Source organism: Eleginops maclovinus, chromosome 15, assembly GCF_036324505.1.
Source record: "Eleginops maclovinus isolate JMC-PN-2008 ecotype Puerto Natales chromosome 15, JC_Emac_rtc_rv5, whole genome shotgun sequence".
Taxonomy (NCBI): Eukaryota; Metazoa; Chordata; class Actinopteri; order Perciformes; family Eleginopidae; genus Eleginops; species Eleginops maclovinus.
In genome coordinates, this window is record NC_086363.1 from 20,751,682 (window position 1) to 20,772,642 (window position 20,961).

General features: G+C 44.1%; 1 protein-coding gene across 1 annotated transcript in view; it reads right to left on the reverse strand.

The window, feature by feature from the left end:
* The window catches only part of rev3l (REV3 like, DNA directed polymerase zeta catalytic subunit), a 59,836-nt gene that overhangs the window by 21,961 nt on the left and 16,914 nt on the right, over nt 1-20,961 (reverse strand). Inside the window, 7 exon segments of the mRNA XM_063901722.1 lie at nt 124-208; nt 1,141-1,245; nt 2,976-3,070; nt 3,376-3,505; nt 6,109-6,269; nt 8,262-8,336; nt 8,501-8,690. Of these exon segments, the coding sequence (XP_063757792.1) occupies nt 124-208; nt 1,141-1,245; nt 2,976-3,070; nt 3,376-3,505; nt 6,109-6,269; nt 8,262-8,336; nt 8,501-8,690 (841 nt within the window).

Here is a 20,961-nt window from a genome sequence, read left to right on the forward strand (position 1 = left end):
GGGAGTGGTGTTCTCCAGTGAAATGGGACAACGTCCAACAATAACTATTGGATTCAATGAGTTCAGACACATCTGATATCCATCAGCAGCCAAAGCGGAAAGCAGGAAAGAAGAGGAACTTACACGTCAAAATCATTCTCCTTTAGGATCTCCTGGACTCTCTTCATGAAGATTTTCTCGCTCTCTGTTGAAGTGACAAACCCACGATCTGGAAAACATCAGACAAACGGTGTGATTCATTATACCCGGAAACAGCCAGCTCAAAAGATTCCAGAGTTTCTCCAGACCTCAAATTCTGCTCAGTAATTGTCGTTGAGTATGGCGGTGGCTGTCAGTGGAGTTATATCTCTATAATAGGTGTGATTCAGAATCTTTTCAGACCTGGACATCTCCTCTCTCTTTCAGACCTGGGAGCCCTGCTCATGTAAGGCAAGCATTCTGAATCACAACAGAGCAGATCAACCTGGGATCATATGACAGCTCCGTTTGTGTGTGAGTTCTTGCTGAGATCTAGGAACATACAATACATTGCTTCAATGAACTACAATGGAAAAATATCACTTCTTTTTCGTACGGCCAGTGCAGCAGGTCAAAGATAAACTGCTGTAAACTGTGATGATGTCATCGTGAACAGGAACAATATGCAGCCTTTATTATCACTTTACTATTTATTTGAAAATGGAAGAATGATTATCTTTTGCACAGGACACACATCTTTTATTTGTGAAAATCAAACGATGATAGATATTTATAAATCAGGAGGTCCAACTGTTTTGGCACCATTGTGTGAGTCTGTTACTTCTCACATGATATGATTGACAAGAGAGAGGATTTCCAGGATAACCCCCCCTGTTAACTTACACTGAGTGTTTTTATATCCCCTGGCGATATAAAAGGGCTTCACTTTCTCACACACACACACACACACACCACTCACAAGGGAAACAAATGTGTATTAGTCCGCAGCTGAAAATAGTCCCCAAGCGATGCACTGTATCAGTGACCAGCTGTCTTTAGAAATCATTTGGCCATAAGTAACAATAAAACTGTTTTGTGGACCCAAAATGTATGTGTTCTATAGAGGGAAGTCTGAATAAGATCAGAACAGTTTACTATCAAAGACTCTGTGGATCGGCTCACCCTGGGACTCGGGGGTTTCTATCTGGGATTCCTGGTTCTTCTCTCTCCTCCTCTGCTTCTCGTCCTCCCAGATGGCCTGCAGGCCCGGGTTCCTGCCGATCTGATCTAAACAAAGGAGAGTAGCAGAGCAAAGTGTCAGCTAACAGTTCTATCATGCTGTCCCTCTGTCAGTGAAGAGATTTTAACCTGCAACAAAGTGTCATGTGAGGGAGAACTGACAGATCAGAGTCAAGCATAGCATTCTGTATGGAGTCCCATCCCCGCCTGTGGCCTTTTTCCCTTTCTTCACTCTCACCAGATGCTTGATGTGGTTTACAATTCTGCATAAAGCCTGGTGGTACATCATTAGGAGTTGCTGCATACTCCCAGCCTCCATGCACTCCTAAACAATGCTTTCAGCCTGACTTACATGTTCCCTGAACTGCTCTTTAAAGCTCTAACACCCTTGTGGCTTCAGATCCCAGCCAGAGATTACCCGCTGTACCGATGTTTGAATGTGTTACCAAGCAACCATGAGTGGGCAGAACACTGCACCCTGTTCACCTGCCAGTCTGACCTGCTTCACCTTATGGCAGGGGTGTCCAAACTACGGCCCGGGGGCCAAATGCGGCCCGCAGGCCATTTTGAATCGGCCCTCAGCAAATTCTAAAAGTATAATGGAATATGGCCCACAAATTAAACTTGTGCTTGTCTTATATTGTGCTTCTCAAATATATATGTTAACATATATTAATGAGCCCAATTTTCAAATAATTTCAGTCATTTAGAATTTAAAACATTCTCTAACAAATCTTAGTTGATGAAAAAAAGCCCAATAACTTATTTCTATAACAAGCTTCACATTTAACCTTCATATTTACTCTTATTATAAGCAGTCTGAGGCTTCTGTTTTAAGGAATGAGCTGCCAACAAATAATGAAACCCTAAAGACAGACGGGATGTAGGCTGTTTTTTCCTTAAACCATTTGAAAGTATTGCGCATTATTCACCTACATTCGATTTGTTTTGGCTAACTTATAACTTAACTTGTGAGGCAATATTCACCTCTATAAGTGGCCCAGCTCTCTGTGTATTTTTCTGTATGTGGCCCTCGTGAAAAAAGTTTGGACACCCCTGCCTTAAGGGATGAAACAGGCATAAAGCAAAGTTGTGACTGCTTCTTTAAGAGCATGGTTCAGATTGAAACTGGACGAGGACATTGCTGAGGTTGCCAGGGAGGGGGGAGGGGAAGAGAAGCTTCAACAAGAGTGGTTTTGTTGATTAAAGCATGCCATGTTTTTCAGCTTTGGTTTGGACTCCTCTTCCTTTTAGAATCCAAGTTGTCATCAGGCAAGTACAAGCATTGGCTGACTATTTCTTACTTACAGTCTTCAGAATCAGATTTCCTTTTATTCTGAAGACTGTGAGTAAGAAATAGTCAGCCCATGATGAAACCCAGATGTGTAATGTCTACACATTTTGAAAACTGCAACAAAATGTAAAGACAAAGTGATTTAATTTTGAAGGTAGGTACACTGTTCAGAAAGGTGCCCCACAGAATCAGTGGTTGCATCTGTGGCAGGCGTGCATAGCTTAGTCAGATAATGCTAGGGCTTTAAGGGTTTTGTTAAGTTAATTGAAATGTCTTATATTCCATCATGTGTTCCCTCCTCTCGCTTAATCTATTGCCGTCCTCCCCTGTGACAACGCTGGTAGGTCAGCTGCATGGTGCTTCTGTCGCATGGATTTGATATGTGGAGATGGTTTGAGTGAAATGCTTTAGACGAGGTGCACCATCAGCACTGAGGATCCAGCAGACGACCTTTCACCTTCCACTGTCACACTGTTCATCTTACTTTCAATTTCCAGGCGGTTGAGGACATCTGCTGCCACGGCATCCACCTCCAGCTCACAAGTGCTCTGCCTCTCCACCTCATCCAACATCAGGGAGCTGCACACACACAATTTGTAAGGAAATAACTGCAGATAGACAAGATTAAAGGGGTAAGTGAGATGATATCTTAATATATTTAAGTATTTGATATACTTTATTTTAGCTTACAATTTTGATTATTGCTATTATTAGGTTTTATTATTTTCAATATTGAAACACAGGGCAGTTTGGTGAAGATAGAACAACTTGAAAATGATAAAATAGAAAAAAACTGAATTATGGGGTATAAGTATTTCAGTAAGAGCCACTTCATTTGACAGATAGACGGGGCACGCTGCGGGTGTGGGGAGGGGGGGACTCACCAGGGCAGGGCGTTCTCCTCCCAGCGGACGAATGTGCCCCCCAGGGTGCTGTCGTTGAGCTTGGAGGTGCAGGGGCTCTTCAGAGGGCTGACACTGGGGGTTTGCCTGTGTGGGGCCGCTGCTGCGTCTCCTACAAACACAGAGCAGAGAAGCTGGTACTGTAGACTCTGAGAGGAGCGGTCCATACCTGGATACAGTTTGGTCATGTGGTGAATGTGATGTCAATATGAGTGTGATAATGTAGGTATAAGGACATGATTTTCGCAGAATACAGGGATGAAGTTGTCAGTCGATTAAAATATTTAATCGCGATTAATCGCATGATTGCCATAGTTAATCACACATTATTTATCTGTTCTAAATGTTCCTTAAAAAGGATATTTTTCTAGTTTTTGTAGGTGGATAAATATGATTGCTTTATAATTAATCGTACATTTTGTTTATAATAAATAAACAATGTTTCTTTATTGTGAGTTATAATGTTATAATTATTATTAATAATTAATAATGTAATTATATTTATTCAAGACAGTAAACATCATTGTTATTGCAACAATCTGCGACAAAGTTATAATCTCTTTTACAGTGGCGTCTCTCCAAGGCTCCTAAGAAGGTCGTTTTGACTCTAGCAGAGCCTCATCCTCCACAGTGTTCACTGACCTACAGTCTGTAGCCACCATTTAGCTATTATGTTGTCCTCTGTGGGGTCTCTGAATCAGCGCTATGCTTGGTCAGCGAGTGATATTCTAAACTCTGGGTACTCCGGAGGAAACTAATTTCACTTTGCAGCACGTACATATTACCTCGGTATTTCGAGAAAAGCACCCGGCAGGCTTTATAGCTCAACTTTCCATTCAAACGTGACTTTTCTTTCTCCATTTGTAGTGTGTTTCTGCTGTGATCCACAACGTTACCATGGTTTCTTGATATTTTCTTAAACTACGGAGCGGGCCGAGGGTCACAGAACGCACACGCGCTAAAAAAAATAGTTCCGTTAAAAGGAAGGTGCGTTAACGCCGTTAATAACGCGTTTAACTGACAGCCTTAATAATTTGTTTTCTTTATTTTGTCTTTTCTTGATTGTTTTATCAAATATGACATACAACGTAAGAGATGAACATATATATATATATATATATATATATATATATATATATATATATATATATATATAAATAGATAGATAGATGTAATCTATTAATAATTGGAAATGTATACGTATAACTGGGAATGTTTTATTTATCATTGGAAATGTATATTGTTTGTAGACATACATTTGGATGGGGTGGGATTAAATAAGTGTTATCTTCTTCCCACTCCTTTTCGGATGTGTAATCAGGTAGATCATTTTTTTATATATAATTTGTAAGTCAATCATGTTTTTTAAAAGTATTTTAAAGTTTATCCATTTGATACTGCTTCAGTTTGTACAGTATCAAAATTATCTTGTTTCATTTCATTACTATTTGTTGTATTATTGTTTTACACGTTAACAAAAAAAAAGAAAGAAATATCAATTCAAATGTAATCATCCGCAATGATCGATAAAGTTCTCTCAGATCCGAGACTCTGGAGAAAACGGAAGATTCCTCTTTGCGTGTCCGAATGAACTGTCATGCTCAGCTCTTTCAAAGTGGTAGACATGTGTTCTTGAAATGAAAAGGACTTGTAGCTGGTGAAATTGCTATGAAGGAAATATTCTAGTTTTAAACTATGTGGTTCTCCATAGTTTTTGTAGACATTATAACTTTGCAGGGAATTGGATTAAGATTAGAGTGTTTTTCTTCCAAATAAATTAGGCCAACCTGGGGTTTGTCTCAGTATCTGTTTCCTGTCCAGTTGGCCTTTTTGGAGCAACATTTCTCTTGGTGAGGATAACGGTGGTCAGAACTACAATAAAATAAAAGTCCTTGAATGGCTGTGTTTGTCGTTTTTGTCAAGGATACACTCTACTTGTAGTATTGACAGTTGAACTGGCAGTGCATTGAACTGTAAAACACACTGATGCTTTTATCCACCTCAAACTGGCCCATTACACAGTCAGTCCCTTTCTCCCACTGCATCCCAGATTAAGAACTGGCTTTCAAATTTAAGCTTGCAGGGAGAAGGAAGTGAAACTGGGGTCCCTCTTTTAGGTGTTATTCAGGGTCTTTGTTGTACAGGGCATTGGAGCGCATTCCATTGATGCATCAGTGGAAGGTGGACATAAGAACTCTGCTTTAGTCGCAGGGGAGTGAAGCGTGAGGATAATTTAAAAAAAACGTATTTAGGTTGTGTGTAATTGTGTGTGGGGGGGAGAGGTTTGATCAGCAGTGAGGGTAGGGGGGAATAAGCTGTGATCAAACAGAGTTTAGTCTCCATTAGCAGGAAGTAGAAATGGGCCAGGGTCAGCCAGGGTCTGAGGAGGTGCTGCTTCAGAGCCTTTACGCACAACATGTTAACACACAGCAGATCACAGATTCTCCCCACTCCGCCAAACACGTCACGCTCACAGTGACTAAAATGCAACCACACACTTATAAAAACATACACTTTATAAAGTGAGGCAACACTAACCAGTCATAGTGTGATGCTGTGAGATTTAATTCAAACTAATGTTCTTTTTATGATCTAGTTTATGGTACAGCAATCAAACAATGAAGAATAAAAAAACAATGAGTCTAACTGACACTGAAGAACTGTGTGGAGGACAAATGCGGAAACCCACATATAAAGCTGGGGGGGGGGCTTTACCTTTGGGGTGGGCTGTGCGGAACTTGACAGCTCCCAGGTTCACCAGGTTCATGCCGTACAGGTTGAAGTCTATGAAGAGCTGCAGCAGGTAGGGGATGTGGCCCTCGTGGGGCTGATAGATCTTGTTCATCACGGCTCCACTTTGTAACAGCTCACACACCCTACAACAAGCATATACTCCATATTCATTTAGTAGTCCCCCCCTCAGCTATTTACCGTTAATAACTGTGCAATATATACCTGGCTGCTACACCTCAGAAGTGTTTCTGAGGTCTTTTTTTGTGTGTTTTGCAAAATTGTGTCATTTTTGTATATATTTTTGTATCTTGGCTGTGATATTAAGCTGTCTTTGGCTTTTTCTGCTGTACAAATGAAAATGTCTCCTCTGTGGGACTAATAAAGGTATTCTGATTCTGATAACAGGTAGATCATACATGTTAGTTTATTGAACAATCCTAAATTAAATATGTATTTATTGTCCTTGTCATTGTCATGTTTCTAACAGTTACCTATATCATTTTATTTTTATTTTCTTATCCTTGTGTGAACTTTTATGTGTACGGTCCTGTATTTCACTCTAACTCTGTTGCTGCTTTAACTCTTTCCATACGGAGCTCAATTCTTTCACATCTTATCTTATAAGTTCTCCAGGCCTTTTAGCGGTAGGTCTATGGCAGGTCTAGTGATCCACTCGTGACAACATTAAGCCAACAAATTTCCCACACTGTACATTTAGCAAGCTTCCAGAACTACAATAGGAACAATACATCACTGTACAGGTGAAGGGCTTTGAAATACTTTCATATTATTGCAACGTTGTCCAACTGAAAAGAGAAGCCCAATGAAACACCAGCTTTAAGCTCTTGAATGGAGAAAGCCTGTCATACCTGCATTATCTTACACTGCGTTCTGTTGGCTTTACATGGCGTTAAGCATGCAGCCTCAGAAGGTCCTGAGCCCTGAGAGTAGGCATGGCAGTCTGCCATCAGGCTAATAGAAAACATGGGAACTTTCTGATGGATGACTTTGTAACATGATATGTTCATGACTGTTGCTCTGCTGTTAACCTGGCCATCAGAGGATTAAAATAGTTGAAAACTTTGCAGAGATGTACAGTAAGTCCTGTCAGTGAGGTACAGACCGCTGCAGTGTTTGGGCATGTTACTAGCAGCACCTCAACGACTACAGCCAACGTTTAAAACCCAGGATTTCTCTTTTCGTTTCTATTTAGAGTTCCATAGAGTGACATCAGTCACTTTCTCAGATCCATGTAAGTGCTTTGCTTTTTCCTGCTGTTGATTTGCGATATGCTTGTCAAAGGAGGCTTTTAGAATTAAAAAGAAGATTGTTTCAAATACTTTGTCACAGTCTGACTAGTACTTTATACTCTGTGGATGTTACTTATTTACAATCCATGGAGTAAGTCTTCAAAAACTAAACAGTAACCCTTTAGATAGATCCTTGTTGCCACCTTTGATCACAGAACACTCTCATCAACAGTCCCAGCTTGATCGATAAAGAGCAGCTCACAGTGTCCTGGGTCCTATTCCCTAGGTCACAGATGAGTGGCTGAAGTGGGTGCTGAGCTGACCTGCCACTTAAAGTCTCCCTCATTCTCCTCCCTCTGTCCCTCCATCAGCTCTTGTCTCCACCCTGGTCCTTCCTTAGTCTGCAGGTTAATCAGCTGTTGTGTTTCTGCTCTTGCTGTTCTACATCACCCTCTTCTCAAGCCACTTCCTGTCCCCCATCTCCACGCCAAGACTCATTGTCTTGGCAAATAATTCATTCCTTAGTGCACGCTAGAATTATTACAAGGACAACTGGCTGATACTTTTTAGGTAGTCCATTACAACAAGAATCTGTTGTCACGTAAATATTTTATTGTATTTACTACTGCAATCTACCTGCTACTACACTTCATTCTACAATGTTACACTTATTTATTTGATAAATACTGCTTACTTATTTTCTCTGAATGTGTACTATGTTGCATGTTTGTTCCAAATACTATGTGCATGCATTTTATCTTATAGTGTGTTATTTTAAATGTGTGTCTATCTATATTTTGCTGTAACAATGTACATTTCCCCTCTGTAGGACAAATAAAGGAATTCTGGTTGGGATTAAAAAGCATCAATCGGCAGGTTTCTTACCGTTTGACCATGTGAGGATTATACAGGTAGATCTTCATGAAGCGCTTCTCGTTAGAGTGGTAGCCATAGAAGGGCCTGTAGGAAGAAGACTGCATTAACACACAGCCTTTAACCCTTCTCACGGTTTAAATCTTCATCCTCATCTTCTTCATCTTTAAGACTGCCGCTGCTCTGGTATTTTAAGCAGATCTTTACTCCATCAGCTCATGTGTGCTGGTAACAAAAGGTGGATCACTCACATGCCAGAGACCAGCACCACCTTGAAGACGTGCTGGTTGGAGGAGGCGGGGTTTCCCATGGCAACGTTCAGGGCCCTGTCGATGCTGAAGGCCACCTGCCGCAGGTAGCGCTCTGGCTGCTGCCCGTAGCCATCGTACGGCACATAGATGTAGGGGAACACTCCATGGAGGTGGAGGCATGTTTTTTGGCCTGCAACACAACAACAACAACACGTTTATCCACACCCTAGTGCTTTTACAATTTAAGAAGGCAGAAACTAATTCAATGTTTTATTCACAGCATCTTTAGCCTGTACATCACTCTTTTAGTTTGACTTACATTTAATAGTTTATGTATTGTAAAGTGATGACCTTTCTTGTTTAGTGGCTCAAACACTTCATCTTATTATTTCATCCTGGTGAAGAAAATGTATGAACTACACCTTTGTCTAGACAGTAAAAGTTCAGGCCTCATTCGGTATATTTAATATGACAAAATCTCGATTTCGCTACACCAAAATAGAGCTTTGCTTGACACGATGATGTTGAGTTTGTAGATCTCACTTTTTAATGCTCTGCACCGCTGTACCTAAAGAGTGGTATGAGAAGTTAAAGAAACGCCACAAGAACAATCCAAGGCAATGAGTCACCATTCTAGTCCTGGAGCCAGCACTCCAGTGATCTGATTTTATGTTGTCACATCAAGATGTGCTGTGTATTACAGGCCAATATGACTCAATCCTCAGTACTTGTTTTCCCAGTATCCAGTGCCAAAGTGTCTGTTGAACACACATAAGTTGAGCAGCTGCAGCTTCAGATATGACTTCTGAGCTTCCCTCCCTCACACTTTCTGACCAATAATAATAATAATAATAATAAATTAATTTTATATAGCGCCTTTCAGGACTCTCAAGGTCGCTTTACAAAGAGTGTGTGTGTGTGTGTGTGTGTGTGTGTGTGAGTGCGTGTGTGAGAGTGAGTGAGGGTGCAAGTGCGCAGGGCGCCAGGTGGGGTTGTGAGGGGGTTAAAGTCCATAGGCCTCAGAGAAAAGGTGTGCCTTGAGGTGCTTTTTAAATGAATCAACTGAGGGGGCACAGCGGATGTGTGGGGGGAGTTGGTTCCACATGGTAGGGGCAGACACACAAAAGGCCCTGTCCCCAAAAGTCTTAAGTCGGGTGCGGGGTACTGCCAGCTGGTCCTTGACAGAGGACCTGAGGGACCGCAGGGGGGTGTAGGGGTGTAGGAGGTCGGAGAGGTAACGGGGGGCAAGGGCGTGGAGGGACTTGTAGGTGAGTAATAGGATTTTGAATTTGATGCGGAATTTGACAGGTAACCAGTGGAGCTGCATGAGGGTGGGGGTGATGTGCTGCCAGGGCTTAATGCCAGTTAAGACCCTAGCAGCAGAGTTCTGTACATATTGCAGTCTGTCCAGGGTTTTTGAGGGGAGACCTGTGAGGATGGCATTGCAATAATCCAGGCGGGTGGAGATGAAGCAGTGAATGAGGGTTTCGGTTACTGAGGCTGAAAGTGAGGGTCGGAGTCTTGAGATGTTTTTCAGGTGGTAGAATGCAGATTTAGTGATGTTGTTAATGTGGGACTGGAATGATAGAGTGGGGTCGAGAATGACACCCAGGTTGCGGACAACGGGTGATGGGGTGATGTAGCAGCCATCCACTTCCAGGAGAAGATCCCCAACCTTCCTGAGCAGTGGCTTGGGCGCCACAACCATGAGCTCAGTTTTATTGCTGTTGAGTTTGAGGAGGTTAGAGGCCATCCAGGTTTTTAGTTCTTGCAGACAGTTGATGAGTGGGCCAGGTGGGAGCAGAGTGGAGGGTTTGGTGCTGATGTACAGTTGAGTGTCGTCGGCGTAGCAGTGGAAACTGAGGCCGTGGTGACGAATAATTTGGCCGAGGGGGAGCATGTAGATGGTGAAGAGGAGAGGGCCGAGCACAGATCCCTGGGGTACGCCATGATTGACTGGGGCCAGGATGGAGTTGGCATCTTTCAGGGTGACATATTGTTTGCGGTTGGAAAGGTAGGACTGAAACCAGGAGAGAGCTGAGCCCCTGAGGCCGATGAGCTCAGTGAGACGGGAGAGGAGGATGGAGTGGGACACTGTGTCAAAGGCTGCAGAGAGGTCGAGGAGGATGAGGATGGAGATGAGGCCATTGTCGGCGGCAGTGAGCAGGTCGTTGGTGATTTTAATGAGGGCGGTCTCGGTGCTGTGTTGAGTTCTGAAGCCAGATTGGAGGGGTTCAAAGAGCTCATGGTGTGACATGTGATGTTGAAGCTGGGAAGCCACTGCTCTTTCCAGAATTTTACTTAGGAAAGGAAGGTTGGAGATTGGACGATAGTTGTTAGGGTCGTCAGGGTCCAGACCGGGCTTTTTCAAGGTGGGAATGACTGCAGCTGTTTTGAAGCCTGAGGGCACCACACCAGAGTCCAGTGAGCAGTTTATGATGGCGGCAATAGAGGCAGAGATGACAGGGAGGCAGGTCTTCACCAGGGTGGTAGGCATGGGGTCCAGCTGGCTGGAGGAGGTCTTCGCTTTGGACACCAAGTCATGCACCTGGTCAGTGTCCAACATGGTGAAGGAGGAGAGGCAACACTGCAGTGGGCAGGCAGTAGGGGTGTCGGCACCAGGATGGTGGGGAGAAGGGGGGGGTGGCGTAGAATATTGCAGAAGGTGATTATGAATAGTTTCCACTTTTTTCTGAAAGAAGTCCAGGAACCTGGAACACAGATCAGCTGCATCAGAGGGTTGGGGGGAATCAGGAGGGCGCAGTAGTCGGTTGATTGTTATGAAAAGCTTTTTAGGGTGGTTTTGTTGGTTATTAATAAGTATGGAGTAGTAGAGTGTCTTCGCCTTCAAGAGAGCCTCCTTGTAGTCCCTGATGTGGTCTTTGTAGGCCTCATGGTGTACGGTGAGGCCAGATGTCCTGTAGCGCCTCTCAAGCTGGCGGCCGGCTGCTTTCATGAGGCGGAGCTCAGGAGTAAACCAGGGAGCGGGGCGTGCAAATGAGACCAACCGGGTTATGGGAGGGGCAACTGAGTCCAGACTGAGGGAGAGAGCAGTATTGTAGTGTTCCACCAGACCATCCACGGTGGTGTTAAGAGGGGGAGTGGCCAGGTGGGTCACAAGGGTGGAAGACAACAGGGATGTGCAGACCTGTTTGGTTTTCCGAAATGTGATGGTTCGTTTACTGGGCTGACTGGGAAGGGGCACAGAAACAGAGAATGAGATGGCGAGATGGTCCGAAATAGCCAGGTCATCACACTGGAGATGACAGGGGGTGATTCCAGTGGAGCACACAAGGTCAAGGGTGTGCCCCTTGGTGTGTGTTGGAACATGCACATGTTGCGCAATACTAAAACAGTCCAATAGTGACAAAAAGTCAGAGGCAAAGGGGCAGTTAGCCGAGTCCACATGAATGTTAAAGTCACCCATTAAAATAGTAGATGGGTACATGGGGCAGATGGTGGCAAGCAACCCGGAGAGCTCTGACAAGAAGTGGGTGGAGGCTTTAGGCGGCCGGTAGATAAGCAGCACTTGGAGCTGTGTAGCGCCTGCCAATGCAAAATGGAGACTTTCGAAGGAAGTGGAGCTGACTGGAAATTCTTTGACCAGTATATTAGATCGATGAATAACAGCTAGCCCACCACCACGGCCAAGGCTACGGGCCTTATGAAGATACACATAGTCTGGGGGAGTGGCTTGGTTAAGAGTTACGAAGTCCTGCTGGCTCTGCCATGTCTCTGTCAGACATAGGAAGTCCAGCTTTTTATCCAGAATAACTTCATAAATTAGTGGGGCTTTGTTATTTAGTGAGCGAGTGTTTAATAACATAAATGTGGCAGCCCTATTCATGGAGGCAGCAGCAGGGGTCACAGTGCAATTGATGGGGAGCAGAGGACACCGGTTGACAGCAAGTGGGCGTGGTTTGTTATGGTGACGTTGCAGCAGAGAAGCGGTGCACCTAACTGAGGGGACAGCAAGAGTATTATCCATGTAAACAAACTTGTGCCTGGCAGCCCTATGCACGTAGCGGGGGCGACGAAGTAGGCAGAGAGATCTGATGACCTCAAGACAGTTCGGAGAAGAGAGAGTGCTGAGTTTTAGAAGTTCAGCCGCAGAGTAGAGAGTCATGGCAGCGAGACAGCGCATCCTAGCTATCCAGCTAAGAGCACCAGAAAGTGTTAGCCTGCTAGCGCGGCGGCTAACTACGAACAGGAAAACTTCAGCAAGACTATTATGGAGGAGGCAGTCCGGGTGAACCAGGTCAGTTGCAGCACTGTTGATCTGTGTCAAGCAGGGTATCCGTAACACGAACACTCTCGTTGGTGGTAGTCCACAGATCGTCTTGAAATGAATGAAAAGTATACGCAGATTACACAGGCTGACGAGAATGTAGCGACGCGAGATTGATGCCTACTAGTAAGCAGATCAACTCGTAAACAACAGCGATTTGCAAATCCCTGTAGCAGCAACCTGTAGACCCGCGATTCAGAGGTAGGAATCCAAGTTTGGAGTCTGATAATTTTAGCGAGTTGGAGAACTTTGGAGAACTGAGAAGCGGCGACATTCACGCCAGCGTCCTCTCAGCCGCCATTGACGATGATGTAGTACTTGGTGATAATGACAGGTACCAAGGTAGCACAGACGGATTGGGACACAGCCTGGACCATGACTTCAGACAGACATGCAAGATGTCAAAACAGCCCATCAGTTTAATACCTAAACAATAACAGAGAGGATTGTGGGTGGACGGAGTCAATTGAGGTCTTGAGAGATGTGAATTGAGGTGAGCCGCTGGAGAGAGGGAGATACAGTATTTATGAGAAAAAGTGGTGTGACATCATTACTCCCAGACAGACACGCACTGCTCAGAGTCATCTGAGGTGAGCCGTGCTGCAGGCAGACTCCCCCTTCCCTTTCACCCCCTTCCTGTCAGTATCAGCTTGACACAGAGCTTTCATCTGCAGAGTGCTGGAGGAGCCTGCGTGTTTAATCAGGTTACATAAGAGATGATAACAGCTGCAGCAAAATTAAAACAACCAAGGCTTACAGAAATCTGGGCCCTGACTCCCTCCTCTCGCAGCCGAACAGGAGGAGGCAGAGTTGAGCAGGAAAGGGACTTCTGCCCTGAAGAGTCTGCCTCCCCAACTCTGATCCTGCACTACAACACTTAAATTCTTGCCAGGTATATTTGTCTTATATGTATATTATTTCTTTACACTTGATATAATACTTAATAACTTAAGAAGCTCACAGACAGTTGAAAGCACCCTATTTTGAGTTGAAATGTTTTCTTTCACATTTTTATTGGCTTATTTTGTAACAGTTCCTGATTCTGATCAAATATAGACCAGCTCATTACAAGATCTCCTTCATCCAAATATCCCATCTTATTTCAGAAACCTTACAAGAAAAATGTTCAGTTTTCATTCTTTTTTTACTCATCTTTGAAGCATAATTTCTTCCACTGTGGTGGCAGGGCATTGCTCCTCTATTGCACACACACACACACACACACACACACACACACACACACACACACACACACACACACACACACACACACACACACACACACACACACACACACACACACACACACACACACACACACACACACACACACACACACACACACACAGAGCTTGAGGCATGACAGATGATGTGATGCTGCGGTCCCGGGGTCACAAATACAGAGACTACAAGACCCAGAGTGGAAAATAAATATTCTCAGCATCTCTGCACAACTCTCTCTGATACACGCCTCACAACCGGAGGAGAGGGTGATGCAAGAGGAGACGTGGTGTCAGAACAGACCTGCACTGTAGAAGAGCAGGGATCAGCAGCGTGCTCAGAGACCCTGAGGAACCCTGTGATCAGAGACGTGTGTGTGTGTATTTGTGTGTAAGCTCTGTCCATATTGCTGAAATAAAACAGGAACTTTTCCCATTTGTTTTTCTGTCCTTTAAAATGAATTCATTTGAGGGCATTGCTGCCTGGCTAAAATGTTAAGGCTATAAAACAGTGTGATGCACATTCAGCACATACTCTCCTCAGGGTCCAGAGTAAGTAACTGACCTAGAGTTATAGCACACTGATAATGGAACGTCGCATATCAGCAGTATCTTAATGTGAGGGTCTGCTTTTCAGTATCTCTGGAAACTGATCATAAATAACCATATTTACATCTAATATTGCTTCATTTCAAATTATGATACACAAGTATTTATATGATGAGAATGCAGGTTTGGGGCCTGGGAGGAAAAGGCTTCATGACTAAACTGAGAAAGAAAGTAAGAGCATATGCTGGGATTGCAGAAAGGGAGATGCTGAGGAGCCTGGCATTAGTAGCTCTGTGTGTCTCAGTACAAGGAATACACACACACACCCCAATGTTGGCTTCTGCTGCAGTTACTAAGCAACGGCAAAGACAGACAGCAGGAGATAAACAAGTGATTCTTTCCAAGCGGCTGGTCATGCCACACAGCGAGAGACGCAGGGAGAGGGGCTGTGTCTGAGGAAGTGAGGAAAGAACGGGAGAGGGGGAGATCAGAACCAGAGAGATCTGTGCATGCATTTAAAGGAGAACAGACGGGAGAAAAAATAAGGAGGAGCAAAAGAGACAGTGTGTATGTTTGGGTGTGAGAGGACAGTCAGCGAGAGAAATGTGAAGCAGAGGGACACCATGTCTCTCCGGGACAGGGCGACTAAGCACACCTCCCTGAAACAGACACTTTTAACCTCCACACATGACAGACTTTAATCAGAGTAGATTGTTTCCACAGAGCGATGGAGGAGTCAGAGTAGGGAGCTGGTTTTCGGCATGAGGGGGGGGGCTGCTGTGTGTATTCCACCGCCACATGGGCAGTTTCCTGTTTGCATTCGGGCTGGAAGATTTGTGAATGAGGGAGGCAGGGGCTTATCTCAGGGGGGAGGAGCGCTGATGTAGAGGAGGTCCACTCTGCCAAGTGCAAGTTCCCTCCCATCAGTCATCAGGCCCGCTGCTGACTTGTTCTTGGGAGCCAAGTCGGATTTCTCTGCCTGTAACTAGCCATAGTTCACACTGCAATGCAGTCAGACAGCCATACCTGGTACGGGAAAAACAGTCATTTATTGTCAGCACTGGAGCTGAAGGACTCATGAGCTGGGAACACACAGCTCAGGAAAAATTAAGAGACCACGCCAAAACATTTTAGAATTAAATCTCAATCTCTACATGTATGGCAGCCATTCCAGTGTCTTTTGAATTCCAACACAGAGAAATGTTGTCAGAAGTTTATAGAATACAATAAAAAAACAAAAGTCAAAGACATACCTATAAATAGTAAAACCAGAGAAACTGATTATGCTTCAGTGGTCTCTTATTTTTTCAGAGCTGTATGCAAAGAAACAGAGCAGGTTTTGAAGCAGCTTGTCCCTGGTACAAGGATTTCTTCTGAGCTGGATACATATATCAGCCTACTAGAACACAGAAGCAGAGAAGAGTCCTTCGCTGAATAGCCACAGTCTTATCTAGCCATATGTATGTATGCTTCTCCTTTCTCCAGCTGTGTTCTTTGTGGGTGAAGAAATGCTACATCTCCTCAGACCTTAGCCAAGCTCCCCTTGGGTCCTGCTTTCAATGGCTACTGGTTTTAGTGCAGAGACCAAAGAAAACGGCTGAGCCACACTTAAAAGTGGACTTACCTTTAGGATGGCCAAGCTAAGGGAGCAACTGAGCTGCCAACCCCAGCCCCAAAAGGGTAAATCCATGATAGAAACAGCATTCCAGCACTTTCTACACAAACAGAGCCTCCCTGGGGGTTTCAGCAGACCCTCTCAAAGATCCAGAAGACCAAACTTCACATGAAGCCTGATAAAACACCACAGTCGCAGCTTGTTTGCACTTTGTTTTCCCACCACACAACCATCAATCCCCACCTTTCTGCTGCTTCACCTTTAATATGTGACATTATTCGGCAGTTTTGATTTTCAGGTTATGTGTTAGTCATTATAAAGGAAGGCAAGGTAAAAGAAAAAGCAACCACAGCAACTTAAACATATGAACAGCTCCATGCACAAGTGTGTATTGCAGACAAAACTGTGACATGCACAGCAGTCATTGTTCTGGACTGCTATACAATATATTTTTGAGGAGGGTTTTTTTCTCTGCCTGGAAACAGAAATGTGAACAGAAATATGACATAACATGCTGGGACTGAACATATTTCAGTCCCAGCATCATATTTCCTCAAAGTATCGAACAACGTTTATCAAAAAACCACCAGCAAATCCATGCTGTAGTAGAGAGCTGCTAGGTTGTTTTCCAAGCCTGGAGCAGACTATGTCTGGGCTTTGTTCGCTGGACTCAAAAGTACCCCCCTCCCATCCGCTGAACAGCCAGGCCTGACATGGCTGGTTGCCCAAGCAACAAACCAGGCGCTGAGGAGAAATGACATCCCAGCTTGGTTATTCCTCAACAAGCTGAAGAACTTCCTACTTTGCTCCTCTGTGCAGAAGGCCTCAATGGACCGTTTGAGTCAGGGTAATAATGGTCACTTCAACCAGGCATACGTGTTCTATGAGTAGTAGAGTTGGGTATAGAGACCTGGTGCTTACATTGCGCTGTTCCTGGACAGATTTCTAGGATTCTGACATGTCCTGTGCCCTCTCTAGCAGACAACATAACCCTGGCTCTGATGACACCAGGTAAAATTCCGTTAGACAGGCAACAACCATGCAGGAAACTAAACGGTCTAAAATCTGACTGTAATTCAGTTGAAAATATTCCATCATTGGACCTGCATCATGTTTACAATCAGTTGAGTGTAACAGTTGGAACAAATCCGATTTAATGAAGCAGCCGTCTGCTTTTAAGCATCTGACAGCTTGAGTGACCCAATGTAAAGAAATGATCCCGCCACCGGCTTTGTCACATCACTGTGATTGAACCCAGAGGTACGGTATGATGCCTCTGATGGAAGTAAGCAGTTGAACGGAAACCAATTCTTTGTCATCCAGGGAACAGAACCAGCTTCCCATTTACCCTTAATAACCACTTTGTAGCCAGCATGTCCCAGTTGCTCAAGCTGAGTCTGCTGGAGGATTGGCATGGACGTGTCCCGATGCCAGCTCTCTCTAGACATCTCCCCGGCAGAGCAGACAGACGGTACAGTAGAGCCGTCATGTGAGCAGACAAGGCAGGCTGACCAGATGGAAGGTGCTTCATGCCAGACCTTTCTGAAGCAAACAAAGTAAAAATGCATCGACCCTCAGAGATGCAGACCCTACAATGCAGGTTGGCTGCAGAGGGACGGCCCACGCTGTGATTATGCACTCTGGCCTTCCTGGCTTTCCGTATATTCATTCTCCTGTGTGTCTGTCTGGCACGTGTGAATGGAGCTTATAACAGGGTAGTACACTCAGACAGCTCAAATAAACAGCAAGATTTACATTCATGGGCCACCATACAGCTCAGTGGTTAGAGCTGGCAGACCATGTTCTTGGGCTAAACTCCAGCGGCAGCAGACGCCAGCTATCCCTTTACGTGTGTCAATCAATTCATGGTAAGGGATTAGCACAACACAAACAGCTAGAAATCAATTGGGAGACAATCAGGTCTTCTCTGCTGGGAATAAGTTGATCGTGAATATGTTAACAGTAACAAAGAGACTCTGTGGAACTTTATTCCTCCCATATTGTCAACAGCAGTTTCAGCGCATTACAGCCTCACTTCTTCCACGATACATTTCACAATAAAAGCCTTAGACATAATCACTGCATTACTGTTCCCAGAGGACACTCAAATATAAGTCAGAGTTTCTGCTTGGATGAAACTCAACAAATAAGCTTGCACTGGCTAAGGCCAGGATGTAATTTGAGTTTTTCATTCTTTGCATTTCTGGCAGACAAAGAGCCAGAAGTGCATTGCCTTCTCAACAGTTCAATACAGCAATGCATTTGGTCTTTGCAAACAGAAATGGTGTATATTAAGTGAGTTAACCAGCTGTCAGTTAAGATCAGTGCTGTCAAACAATTAGAACATAATAATCTGCGACCATTAATCACAAGTTTAAAATGCTAGTATTTTCTTGTATATTGTGGAGGTATAAAACAAATACATGTACGGTGCTGCGATCAAACTGCCAGCACTATCTGTTCCTGCTTCCCATTATTGTGCGACTTCAAGAAACTGGTGAAAGTTTTGGCAAAATGTTTTTACCATCCCGTTTTCACCACCAATTTCATATCTCACATGATTAATTGGGAGCATTAAAGTTGACAGCCATACTGAAGACACGTGTGGAGAAGCTTTTGAGATGATGTCCATTTGTGATTGAATCACTAAAGACACACTATGCAGCAGGTGTAGACAGGGTCAAAGAGTTGCATTCAGAGGGCTGTTGCATTATATCAACAGGAATTTGTGGGAAAACAGGGAAGCTTCTAGAGAAAGCTTCCTCCCAGGGTCATTTTGACCTGTAGAAACACAGATTTTGTATGTGAAGAGCAACAATCTGGGATTCCTTGGTTCCAGGATTTTTTTTCTGTTATAAGTAGAACAATAAAGTAACAACTATCTAAACGTGTTGAGGGTTTAATAAGTGACATGATGCTTTTAAGGCAATTGTCTTGAAATAACTACCAGTCTGACTTAAACTTCTAAGTCACATACTTTAGAATAGGTTCCACCACAGCAAATAAACTCATCTGCCATCTCTGTGGGTACACAGGAGCAAGTGGTGCTGCTGGGGAGGATGTGAGTGGGTCTAAGAGAGGTGTGGGAAACACTTGAGCAGCCAGACTAGTCCAACGAACAATGTTTGAGGAGAGTCTGCTACAGAAACCATGATCCTCCAAACTGGGCTGATCCAAGGGAGGTCAGCACACAAACACCTGCTGGACGGAGGCTCAGGATGCACTCGCAGACAAGGCTGTCAGCGGTATTCCACCGAGTTCAAAACCTCCTCACAGTTGCAGTCAACAACAGATTTTCACGATTGGGAAAAAGTGAATCAGACATATGTGCATTTACATTTTCTAGTAACTTCTGTGACACATTTACACAATATAATAATATAGAGGGGGGAAGCACAGCATTTAAATTCAGGCTGAAACATAATAAGTCTACTGCTGTTCTGAGAAAGACAGGAAGATTTTGAGCAACCATTGAAACAACGCTACAAACCTCTGTGTATCCTAAAAACAGATGGAATCTCATACTAACCTGTAGTTAATTCCAGCAGCCAATAGTACTCTCAAGCTTGAATGAGTAAGAGCAAAATAAGTAAAGTGCACACTGGCCTAAATAAGCCTTACTTGAGTAATTCTGAACTGTTTACCTAATAATGGCAACTGTTTCTATTATTTTGTGGCAGCAATAAACATCTGCTTTCATTGTCAGCACTTCCAGTTTACCATTGAAGGTCCCCTCCAGCCTTCAATCTAAACTGCATTACTCTGAAGAACATGCAGCAAGGGATGGTATGGATCAGCCCAGCACCTTCACTTCAATCTATATTGATAAAAACATATGCAAGCTGGTTAAAGCCACAAAAAGAAATGAGAAGAGTGCCCTACTAAGTGGGAAGCAGTCATGAAATATAAGATACTAGTCAGGTCATCTTTGCTTGTCTTGCTTTTGATTTGAATTTATTGAAAATCTGCATAAAACTTCAGCAATTCTCAAACAAAAACAGGTGATTCAAAGACAAGTAGAATACGTGTGTCTTTAGGGTGACCTACAAAATCAGGGACTACAGATGAAAAATCTGACACATTCACAGAAATGTGAATTAAATAATCACTAGAAGAAGAAGAAGAAGAAGACGAAGACGAAGACGAAGAAGTCTGCAGACACAGAGAGAGGGTAGAGCATCCGTGAACCAGCACACTTCATCCCCTCATCACCTCAGCTGAACTGCTCTCAGCAGAGACAGAGGAGGGGAAGAGCGGTGTGTTTGGCCTGCACACTCTGCAGGAATACAGGGAGCATCGGGGTAGGCCATGTAGGCCATGCACAGCCCGAGGGCAGGCGCAGGGCAGGAAGGTGGGGGGGGGGGCTCACACATTGGCCCTGCAGCAAGTCACAAGGAGGAGGAATAACAGCCACAAGAGTGAAGAGAAGAGCAGGGCAGACGCAGTGAGATGCAGTGGGAGAGAGGGGCTGGAAGAATGAGGCGGAGCTTAGTGTGCATCAAGTGCATTTCTGTAGACCAACAATCAAACATTTGCAGCAGCTTCAAACCTTGGCTCCTCGTTACATAACACGCCATTAGTGTAATGTTGACATTCCTAATCTATTTAATCCTAACTTCCTTGATTATGATTGCAGCCAGGAACAACCGCTAGCCTCTCCCCTTGTTTCCTGTATCAACCCCCCTTTGGGACGTTCTTAGAAATGCACAGAACAAAATAAAAGCATGCAAGCAAAGGCACAAACAAACAGACCACACAGACCAATATATAAGCTATGCCGGCACTCAGC